A 12,005-nucleotide genomic window follows, 5' to 3' on the forward strand; every position below is an offset into this window, starting at 1 on the left:
CGCCCATTGGTTGCACGTGGCCCCGGGAGGAGAAGATGGCGGCGCCCATTGTGCGTTCGGCAAGGGGCGATTGCGGGCGCGATAGCAGCGGCAGCGCGGGCCTGGCACACAGCTGCAAAGTGGCCCTTTTTACCGCAGGACTTGCAAGTGGCGGCGCGGGCCGGGCAGCGTTGGCGGGGGTGCTTCTGCTGACCACAAAAGTAGCAGCAGGGACCCCCGGGGTGCGCGGATTGGTGGGTGGCGCAGGCGTATTGAATAGGCAGGGCCCCAGCCGGGGGGTTAGTTTGCGGGGTCCAGGAGGGGTAGGACGGTTGGGCTGCGCGGCGAGCGGGGTAGGCCTGGATGTTACGAGATGCGACCGTCATGGAGAGCGCTAAAGTTTGTGTCTCCGTTAGGTAGTGTGGCCCCTTCCAGCAGTCGTTGTCGGATGGGGTCCGACCCAATCCCCGTTACGAATGCATCGCGCATGAGGAGATTAGAATGTTCGGTGGCCGTAACGGCCTGACAGTCACAGTCCCGTATCAGTGGGATTAGGGCCCACCAGAAGTCTTCGATAGAGTCACCAGTGAGTTGAGTGTGAGTGGCGAGTACGTGCCGAGCGAAGACCGTGTTTGCTTTCTGTGCTTAGTTCTCTTTTAGGATTGCTATCGCTTCCGCGTAACTCGGGGCGTCTTGGATCAACGGGAACACGTTGGAGCTGAACCTGGAGTATAAAACCTGAATCTTCTGAGCTTCCGTCAGCGTGGGGTTGGCAGCGTTGATGTAAGCCTCAAAACAAGCTAGCCAGTGATTAAAGTCCTTTCTGGGGTCGGGCGAGTGCGGATCCAGCTGCAGGCGATCTGGTTTGATTCTGATATCCATCTCTTAGTAAATCTAACTGTAATAAATTGATGCACGATCAATTGCACGAAAGACTCAGATTGGTACAACTGTGGCTTTATTACAGTCAGATGTGTGGCCTCCTACTGCAGCTGGCAAAATGGCTGATCAGAAGGAGGACACGCACATTTATATGGCTCCTTGTGGGCAGAGCTAGCCGGCGGGGGCTACCGGCGAACCTGTAGTGCAGATCCTACCTTACATCCCCTAATACAGGTGCACACAGTGGTTCACCACATCCTCTTTTCTTCCCATTTCTGAAAACTCCCATCCCACTTCCCTTGCTGAACTCTGTGGTTCCCCCGAATCGGCATTTCCCTTGACCCTGCCCCCAACCCGAAGTGTTGGCGAAACTGCCTCCAGATTTTCAATGAAGCTACTATTACCGAACTCCTTGAGTATTTCCCCGGAGCTATCGGGAGCGGCGCTGTTGCTAGTGCTTTCAATCCCGACAACCAGCACAAACTCGCCTCCATTCTGACCCCCTAGGAATCAACCCCTCTGACCCAGCACCGCACCTTCTCCACATTCGCCACCCAGTAGTAGTACATCAGGTAGGGGAGACCCAAACCCCCTACCTGCCTTCCCCTCTGCAGCACCACCTTCCCTCCCCATATGAACGAGGTAATCCTTCCCTCAATTTCCCTGAAAAAAGCCTTTGGCAGGAAAATCGGTAGGCATTGAAAAATAAACAGAAATCGCGGCAACACATTAATTTTAACCGCCTGTACCCAACCCGCCAGTGACAGAGGGAGACCATCCCACCTTGCCAGATCGGCTTTCACTCTCCCCACCAAACTAGTGATGTTGTACCTGCGAAGCCTCCCCCACTCCCAGGCTACCTGCACCCCCAGATACCTAAAATGTGTGTCTCAGAGGAACTCTACAGCATTTATTGGATCTTTTTGACAAAGTCAGGGGAAGGGGTCAAAGTGACCAGCCGGTACCACAAAATGGAGGCTATCAGCTGGTTTGTGCGAGAACTTGACCCCTGTAAGACAGCACTCGGAGCAGTCCTGTCCAGCGTCTCAAGTGAGCAGCGACCTTGGTCTCCAGCTCCTGCCAGTTAGCCAGCCAGGATTCCTCAGCTGGGCAAAGATGGACTCCCAAATAGAGGAGGCTGATCCTGCTCCAGGTGAAAGGCCTGAGCTCCTCTGGGAGTGGGTCCGTCTGCCAAGGACTGACCAGGAGTCCAGAACATTTGGCCCAGTTGATCCTGGCAGAGGACGCGGCGGAGTACACACCTGGCACTCTCGCATCCTCCGCAGGGTCAGTGAACGTCATCAGGAGCACATCATCAGCAGAAGCCGAAAGGACCACCCCAATGCCCGCCCACGTAGAAGCAGTCCCAACAGCTTCCTCTGCAGGAGGCGCAGGAAAGGCTCCACGCAAATAGAATAAAGTTGGCCAGACAAAGGGACAATGTACCCCTGTCGCCCTCCTCTCTCAAAGCAAAGGGGAACCGGCAGAGACCTGTTAACCTTGACGAGACACTGCAGTAGTGTACAGAAGGCGGATCAGAGTCCAGAATAAATATTCGTGATCCACCCTGTCGAACGCATTCTCCTGATCCAGGGACAGGAAGGCGCTTGACATACCAGCCCTCTGGGAATGATGGACCAGGTCCCGGACCAGATGAATGTTGGCATGGATAGTGCGGTCCGGGACCGTGTAGGCTTTACCTGCAGATACGGCGGAGAATTGCTGGGTCCGTGGCTACGCATGCGAACGGAGCGGCCTGCAGCATGACGCAGGCTGTGTGCGGATACGGCCTACCACATACTGTCCCCCAGTAACCTCCCTCGCCAACAGCAGACTACCTACCCCCCCCCTCCCCCATCAGTACCCCCAGCCCCCACCAAACATCCCCTGCCCATGCCACCACACTGGGTTCACGAAAAAAAAAGATGACTGTTCCATGCCGTTGGGAACTCAGCCCATCAGGGGCGGTGCATCGGGAGAGGGCAGAGGGCGATGTTGTGAGGCCGTCCCGACGGCGTGTGATGTACTCTTTGGGCGCGATTCTCCGCTCCACATGCCGGGTGGGAGAATCGCGGGAGGGCCCCCCGACAAATTTCACGCCCCCCTGGTGCCCCCCCCCCCCCCCCCCCCCCCCCCCCCCCCCGATTCCTCTCCTCCTCCCCCCCCCCCCGGGCTTGGAAGAATCGGCGTTCGCCGTTTTTCACGCCGAACGGCGATTCTCCGACGCGGATGGGCCGAGCGGCTGCCGTTCGCGGCAAACACACCTGGTCACTGCCGTCGTGAAACGGGAGTGAGAAGCCCGTTTGGGGCTTGTAGGTGGCCTAGCAAGAAAAGAGCACCACGACTGTGCTCGGGAAGGGACAGGCCCGCGATCGGTGCCCACCGATCGTCAGGCCGGCGTCCAAATCGGACGCACTATTTCCCCTCCGCCGCCCCGCAAGATCAAGCCGCCATGTCTTGCCGGGCGGCTGAGGGGAAAGACGGCCACAGTGCATGCGCGGGTTCGTGCCGTCAGCGTCATGACGTCAGCCGCGTATGCGCGGGTTGGAGCCGGCCAACCTGCGCATGCGCAGCTGACGTCATTAGGCGCGCCGACCACGTCATTCTTGGCGCAACGCCCCCGCAGCCGAGAGTTACGGAGTGCCACTCCTAGCCCCACCGGGAGGGGAGAATAGGGGGCGAGGAGCGGCCTCCGAAGCTGTCGTGAAACTCGGCCGAGTTCACGACGGCCCTCCCGATTTTTCCCGGGAGCGGAGAATTACGCACCACCCCCGATTTCGCTGCAAATGGGGATTCTCCGGCTGATCGTCGAACACTATTTCAGCATCAGCAACCGGAGAATCCCGCCAGTCATCTTTCCTTATTTGTTGAACAAAAATAATCACAAAATGTTTAAGTAAAATTATTTTAACTGTGTAGTATTAATTTCATAATTTATGCATTTTCTTGTTGTTTAGGCTGATAAAGAAGAAATGAGAAAGAATTATGCACAATCATTAAGATTCAAGGTAAACATGCATTTAGTTATGAACATCCAAGCAATTAGCAAATACATTTTTGACCAAGTTGCTTTTTAAGATTTAAGAGTATGCTTCCAGATTTAAATTATGTGTCCGCAGCTTGATCTGGCATCGATAATTCCATTTGATTTATTCTACCTGGTGTTTGACTGTAATCCGTTGTTTCGACTGAATCGTTTACTTAAGGTAAATACACTTTGATTATTGGCTTCATTTTAGAACTAATTTTCATGGACTCTGTTAAATTAAACTCTTGGCAGTGTAAATCTCATTGTTCTTTTCTTTTCGGAGTCTTTAGAATGTGTCTAGATTGCCAAGAGTTGATGAGAGCTATAAATCATATTCAGTATGTTTAAATTTTGACTGTCTATTGAATAAAATTGATTCCATGATCTTGCCTATCAGACAGAGACATGTGAAAAGATTGGAAATATATTACACATGGGAGTGATAGCTGCAATAATTTATTTGAATGATCTTATTCATGTAAAATCTCAATTCTGTTCTGATAAAATACAAGTTATTTTTGATAAAATGCAAACTTGGAACACTGATTCGTGGGATGTATAGTTTCATTTTGTTCTGGTGTGAGGAGACAAGTGAAACCTCAGTGAGAATAAACAGCCCAGTCGTAAAACGCAACCGCTTACATTTTAATTGGAGGTGGGTTGACGAGCCTGATCTCAGGAGACGGGTCTCTCATAAGGTTTTTAAAATGAGTTTGCATACTTCCAATTTAAGTGTCCCAGGTTTCAGGAATCCAGGCAGCTGAAGGTTCATTCCTGGGGTAAAGAGGTTGTCTGAAGGGGAAAGGTTGAGCAGGTTGGGCTCAGGCTCATTGGAGTTTAAAAGAATTAGAGGTGAATTTATTGAAATATATAAGATTCTGAGGGGGCTTGACAGGGTAGATACTGAGAGGATGTTTTCCCTTGTTGGGGAATCTAGAACTAGGAGGGATTGTTTAAAAACTGGGGGTCTCCCATTTATGGTGGAGATGAGGAGGATTTTCCTCTCAAAGAATTGAAATTCATTAACCAAGAGAGCAGAAGAGGCTGGGTATTTGAATGTATTCAAGGCTAAGTTTGAAAGATTTTTGATCTGTGATGTCGTCAAGGATTTTGGAGAGCAGACAGAACATTATAGTTAAGGCCACAATTAGATCAACCATGATCTTATTGATTGGTGAAGCAGACTTAATGGACCAATGGCCTTCGCCTGCTTATATTTCTTAGGTTCTTATGTTATGTTTACAGTTTGCATGCTGCCCGCTACAGAATTAGCAAATCAGGATTAACCATGCATTTTGATCATGTGCCCAATGTGGGAACTTATGTAATTTATCGGCATTAGCTTCTGCACTGGCGCTGGACCTGGGCACATCTCCAGTATAACTACAAGAGGAAGGCTAGAAAATGCAGCAGAACATGATTTTCCTTAAGGCCCCAAATGATAGATAGAGAAATACAGCACAGAAAAGGCTCTTCGGCCCACGATGTTGCGCCGAACTTTGGTCCTAGGTTAATCATAGAATTTTGGACAATTTTTCATGGCCAATCCACCCAACATGCACATCTTTGGACTGAGGGAGGAAACCGGAGTACCCGGAGGAAACCCACGCAGTCACGGGGAGGATGTGCAGACTCCACACAGACAGTGACCCAAGTTGAAATCGAACTTGGGACCCTGGAGCTGTGAAGCAATTGTGCTATCCACAATGCTACCGTGCTGCCCTTAAGAAGTTAACCTACACTCCATTATTCTACCCTAATCCATGTACCTATCCAATAGCCGCTTGAAGGTCCCTAACATTACCGACTCAACTATTTCCACAGGCAGTGCATTCCATGCCCCCACTACTCTCTGGGTAAAGAACCTACCTCGGACATCCCCTCAATATCTTCCACCATTTATCTTAAATTTATGTCCCCTTGTAATGGTGTGTTCCACCCGGGGAACAGTCTCTGACTGTCTACTCTATCTGTTCCCCTAATCATCTTATAAGCCTCCATCAAGTCGCCCCTCATCCTTCTCAGTTCTAATGATAAAAGGCCGAGCACCCTCAACCTTTCCTCGTATGACCTACTCTCCATTCCAGGCAACATCCTGGTAAATCTCCTTAGCACCTTTTCCAAAGCTTCCACATCCTTCCTAAAATGAGGCGACCAGAATTGCACACAGTACCCAAATGTGGCCTGACCAAGGTTTTGTACTGCTGCATCATCACCTCACGGCTCTTAAATTCACTCCCTCTGCTAATGAACGCTAGCACACCATAGGCCTTCTTCACAGCTCTATCCACTTGAGTGGCAACTTTCAAAGATCTATGAACATAGACCCAAAGATCTCTCTGCTCCTCCACATTGCCAAGAACGCTACCGTTAACCCTGTATTCCACATTCATATTTGTGCTTCCAAAATGGACAACCTCACACTTGTCAGGGTTAAACTCCATCTGCCCCTTCTCAGCCCAGCTCTGCATCCTATCTATGTCTCTTTGAAGCCGACAACAGCCCTCCTCACTATCCACAACTCCACCAATCTTCGTATCATCTGCAAATTTACTGACCCACCCTTCAACTCCCTCATCCAAGTCGTTAATGAAAATCACAAACAGCAGAGGACCCAGAACTGATCCCTGCAGTACGCCACTGATAACTGGGCTCCAGGCTGAATATTTGCCATCCACCACCACTCTCGGTCTTCTATCGATTAACCAGTTTTTTATCCAACTGGCCAAATTTCCCACTATCCCATGCCTCCTTACTTTCTGCACAAGCCTACAATGGGGAACCTTATCAAATGCCTTACTAAAATCCATGTACACTACATCCACTGCTTTACCTTCATCCACATGCTTGGTCACCTCCTCAAAGAAGTCAATAAGACTTGTAAGGCAAGACCTACCCCTCACAAATCCGTGCTGACTATCCCTAATCAAGCAGTGCCTTTCCAGATGCTCAGAAATCCTATCCCTCAGTACCCTTTCCATTACTTTGCCTACCACCGAAGTAAGACTAACTGGCCTGTAATTCCCAGGGTTATCCCTATTCCCTTTTTTGGACAGGGGCACGACATTCGCCACTCTCCAATCCTCTGGTACCACCCCTGTTGACAGCGAGGACAAAAAGATCATTGCCAACGGCTCTGCAATTTCATTTCTTGCTTCCCATAGAATCCTTGGATATATCCCGTCAGGCCTGGGGGACTTGTCTATCCTCAAGTTTTTCAAAACGCGCAACACATCTTCCTTCCTGACAAGTATCTCCTCGAGCTTATCAGTCTGTTTCACACTGTCCTCTCCAACAATATGGCCCCTCTCGTTTGTAAATACTGAAGAAAAATACTTGTTCAAGACCTCTCCTATCTCTTCAGACTCAATACACAATCTGCCGCTACTGTCATTGATCGGACCTACCCTCGCTCTAGTCATTCTCATATTTCTCACATATGTGTAAAAGGCCTTGGGGTTTTCCTTGATCCTACCTGCCAAAGATTTTTCATGCCCTCTCTTAGCTCTCCTAATCCCTTTCTTCAGTTCCCTCCTGGCTATCTTGCTTCCCTCCAGCGTCCTGTCTGAACCTTGTTTCTTCAGCCTTACATAAGTCTCCTTCTCCCTCTTAACAAGACATTCAACCTCTCTTGTCAATCATGGTTCCCTCACTCGACCATCTCTTCCCTGCCTGACAGGGACATACATATCAAAGACACGCAGTACCTGTTCCTTGAACAAGTTCCACATTTCACTTGTGTCCTTCCCTGACAGCCTATGTTCCCAACTTCTGCACTTCAATTCTTGTCTGACAGCATTGTATTTACCCTTCCCCCAATTATAAACCTTGCCCTGTTGCACGCACCTATCCCTCTCCATAACTAAAGTGAAAGTCACAGAATTGTGGTCACTACCTCCAAAATGCTCCCCCACTAACAAATCTATCACCTGCCCTGGTTCATTACCAAGTACTAAATCCAATATGGCCTCTCCTCTGGTCGGACAATCTACATACTGTGTTAGAAAAGCTTCCTGGACACACTGCACAAACACTACCCCATCCAAACTATTTGATCTAAAGAGTTTCTACTCAATGTTTGGGAAGTTGAAGTCACCCATGACTACTACCCTGTGACTTCTGCACCTTTCCAAAATCTGTTTCCCAATCTGTTCCTCCACATCTCTGCTGCTATTGGGGGGGCATATAGAAAACTCCCAACAGGGTGACTGCTCCTTTCCTATTTCTGACTTCAACCCATATTACCTCAGTGGGCAGATCCCCCTCGAACTGCCTTTCTGCAGCTGTTATACTATCTCTAATTAACAATGCCACCCCGCACCTCTTTTACCATCCTCCCTAATCTTGTTGAAACATCTATAACCAGGGAACTACAACAACCATTTCTGCCCCTCTTCTATCCAAGTTTCCGTGATGGCCACCACATCGTAGTCCCAAGTACCGATCCATGCCTTAAGTTCACCCACCTTATTCCTGATGCTTCTTGCATTAAAGCATACACACTGCAACCCATCTCCTTGCCTGCAAGTACTCTCCTTTGTCAGCGTTACCTTCCCCACTGCATCACTACGTGCTTTGGCGTCCTGAATATCGGCTTCCTTAGTTGCTGGACTACAGATCCGGTTCCCATTCCCCTGCCAAATTAGTTTAAACCCTCCCGAAGAGTACTAGAAAACCTCCCCCCCAGGATAATGGTGCCCCTCTGGTTCAGATGCAACCCGTCCTGCTTGTACAGGTCCCACCTTCCCCAGAATGCGCTCCAATTAGCTAAATACCTGAAGCCCTCCCTCCTACACCATTCCTGCAGCCACATGTTCAACTGCACACTCTCCCTATTCCTAGCCTCGCTATCACGTGGCACCGGCAACAAACCGGAGATGACAACTCTGTCTGTCCTGGCCTTTAACTTCCAGCCCAACTCCCTAAACTTGTTTATTACCTCCACACCCTTTTTTCTACCTACGTTGTTGGTACCAATGTGCACCACGACTTCTGGCTGCTCACCCTCCCCCTTCAGGATCCTGAAGACACGATCCGAGACATCCCTGGCGGCAACATACCTTTCGAGAGTCTCGCTCGCGACCACAGAATCTCCTATCTATTCCCCTAACCATTGAATCGCCTATTACTATTGCTTTTCTATGCTCCCCCCTTCCCTTCTGAGCCCCAGAGCCAGACTCAGTGCCAGAGACCTGGCCGCTGGGGCCTTCCCCCAGTAGGTCATCCCCCCCAACAGCATCCAAAACGGTATACTTGTTTTGAAGGGGAACGGCCACGAGGGATCCCTGCACTGTCTGCCTGTTAGTTTTCTTTCCCCTGACTGTAACCCAGCTACTCTTGTTCAGTACCTTTGGTGTGGCTACCTCCCTGTAACTCTTCTTGATAACCCCCTCTGCCTCCCGGATGATCCGAAGTTCATCCAACTCCAGCTCCAGTACCTTAACTCTGAGGAGCTGGAGTTGGGTGTACTTCCCACAGGTATAGTCAGTGGGGACACCAGTGGTTTCCCTCACCACCCACATCCTACAGGAGGAGCATGCAACTGCCCTAGCCTCCATCCCCTCTTACTTTACAGAATTAGCTGCCCCGTGGACCAACTGGACCTCCGCCCTCTGACTCTGCTTCCAGTCAGATGTACTCTAAACTCCTGGCTCCCTTCACGCTCTTTGATAAATATAGGAAATGAAATGTAAGGAGCACCTTACTCCCTCCTCACCTAACTCCCTCAGTCACCAAACTCTCACTGTAGCACTCAAATGCCACAAGCTCAGCACTCCAGTGCAAACTATGCTTGAGGGAAAGGTAATTAATCTCAGAAACGATTGATGCCATTTGGAAGCTTGTGCTGATCTTCCTTTGGGATTAATGGGAAATATTTCTCACTTGTCGCTCTACATAATTGGGCCTCTGCTTTCCAACATCAGGCTTAAATGGCAAGTAACATTCAAGGCAACATCAATATCCTGGGGTTCAGAATTGGCCAGAAATTTAACTAGACCAGTGACATAAATAACATGGCTTCAAGAGCAGGCCTGAGGCTGTGCATTTTGTAGTCAGGAGCTCACTTCTCAGCTCCCCAAAGCTTTTACACCACCCGTAAGAATGTGATGCAATTATCTCCACTGGAGGCTTGTAGCTCAAACAATATTCAAGAAGCTCAACGGCATCACAACAATGCAGCCCTTTTGTGTTGGCCCCCATCCATCTCCTTAACATTCATTCCCTCAGAAACTACTTCAACAGGGCTTAGTGTGTACTCAGCCATATAAGTGAACTGTGGCAAATCATTAAAGCTGCTTCACAGTTATTCACGAAAGGCCAGTGATACCTAGATCTCATGAAAGAATGGAAAAATCTCCCAGACCCCTGACTTCAACTACCTAAAAAGGACAAGGACAGCACGTGCATTGGAAGATTGCAACCTTCAAATTCCCCAAGTCACCCACCATCCTAGAATTATATCTGTCTTCATTCATCATTATTGTGACAATATCTTGGAACTCCCTGCCAAATAGAACTGTGGAAATATTTGTATTGCATAAACTGCAGAGGTTTAAGAAGGCAACTCGTTCTAAGGTAATAAGGTGGTCCATAATTGTTGGCCTTGCTAGCAATGTCCATTTGGAATCATAGAATCCCTGCAATGCAGAAGGAGGCCAATTTGGCCCATCAAGTCTGCATCAACCCTCTGAAACAGCACCCTACTTAGGCTCAATCCCCTAACCCCCATCTAACCTTTTAGAGACGAAGGAGCAATTTAACAATCCATCGAATCTGCACATCTTCGGACTGTGGGAGCGCCCAGAGGAAATCCACGCAGAAAACATGCGAACTCCACACAGTCACCCGAGGTCAGAAATTAACCCAGGTCCTTGGCTGTGAGAGGCAGCAGTGCTAACCATTGTGCCACTGTGCCGAATCTTGTCGATAAACAACTAAAATCAATGGTTAGGATTTTAAACCCAGTGAAATTAATGTCTTTGTTACCTTGGGGGCAGAGTGGAGACCAGTGAATCATTTTTGTAATAATCCACAGGAGGCAGGAGTCCCGTCACCGCACCAATATTTATTTCCAATCACTAGATACAAGAGCAGCTCCAAACAGTGCTGCTAACATTCCAGTCAACTTAAGACTGCTCACAAAGCCTACACAGGTGATTATATGGGCCCCCTCAATGAGCTATCATTGAGGGAACTCATACTCCAATTGGCCAACCAATAATGCTAATTGGAGGTCATTTACCCCCCCCCCCCCCAAAAGGTCCGAGGAATTCCTGCCAGCTAGCATTCCTCTGAGCTTCGTCCTGCTCCTCATGTCCGGGTCTGTCACCTCTGTCGTCCGCAGGGTCGTTCTCCGACGTGGGCGGGGTGTACCTTATAGGTGCCCGTCTTTTTCTTGACAACCTCCTTGGAAGTTGTTCTTCCTCCTTCTCGGGGAGAGGTGTCGCAGCGGCCTCGTCGAACGTGTCCATCTCCGACTCTGACAACTGGATGATGGGGTCTGGAGAAGTTGCTCGGGGCATCTTTTTCGTCTGGGCTATCCCAGCTTGAGGCGGTCCTGCTTTGCCTGCCTCCAGGTGTGGTTCCGCTGCCCTTATTTGGTCTAGGTGTTTCTTCAGCACCTTATCTCCTATCGAAACTTCATAGGATATGGGCCCTGTTTGGGACTCTACCGTGCCTTTGACCCACGTTGGTCCATTCCCATAAATCTTGACCCAAACCGGTGCCCCCACCTGGAAATGTCTCTGCTGCCGACTATTATCATGCCCCCTGCGTTGGGCCTCCTGTTGTTTCTCCACTTTCCCTGTTAAATTTGGGAAAAGGAGACTCAGCCTCGTTCGCAGCCGCCTTCCCATTAAGAGTTCAGCTGGCGGTATGGCCGTTGTGGTCCTATAATCAAACAGCCAGCGGGAGAGCTTGGTGTCCATTGACAATGCGGCTGCTTCTTGAGTCCCGCTTTTAGTGTCTGGACCGCTCTCTCTGCCAGGCCGTTGGATGGTAAGGGTCCGTTTTGATGTGGCGGACTCAGTTTTCTTTTAGGAATTTTCCAAATTCCCCACTTGTGAATGCCGTTCCGTTGCCCGACACCAATACCTCCGGCAGTCCATGTGTTGCA

The 12,005-nt window shown here is 49.6% G+C and overlaps 1 protein-coding gene across 7 annotated transcripts in view; it reads left to right on the plus strand.

The window, feature by feature from the left end:
- The window catches only part of LOC119972430 (cyclic nucleotide-gated cation channel beta-3-like), a 226,451-nt gene that overhangs the window by 84,492 nt on the left and 129,954 nt on the right, over nt 1–12,005 (plus strand). For all 7 annotated transcript variants that reach the window (XM_038809103.1, XM_038809108.1, XM_038809105.1 and 4 more), the window contains exons 7-8: nt 3,819–3,869; nt 3,981–4,067. In XM_038809103.1, coding sequence (XP_038665031.1) covers nt 3,819–3,869; nt 3,981–4,067 — 138 coding nt within the window. The remainder of the gene's footprint in view (nt 1–3,818; nt 3,870–3,980; nt 4,068–12,005) is intronic.

This window comes from Scyliorhinus canicula, chromosome 10 (genome assembly GCF_902713615.1).
Source record: "Scyliorhinus canicula chromosome 10, sScyCan1.1, whole genome shotgun sequence".
Classification (NCBI taxonomy): Eukaryota; Metazoa; Chordata; class Chondrichthyes; order Carcharhiniformes; family Scyliorhinidae; genus Scyliorhinus; species Scyliorhinus canicula.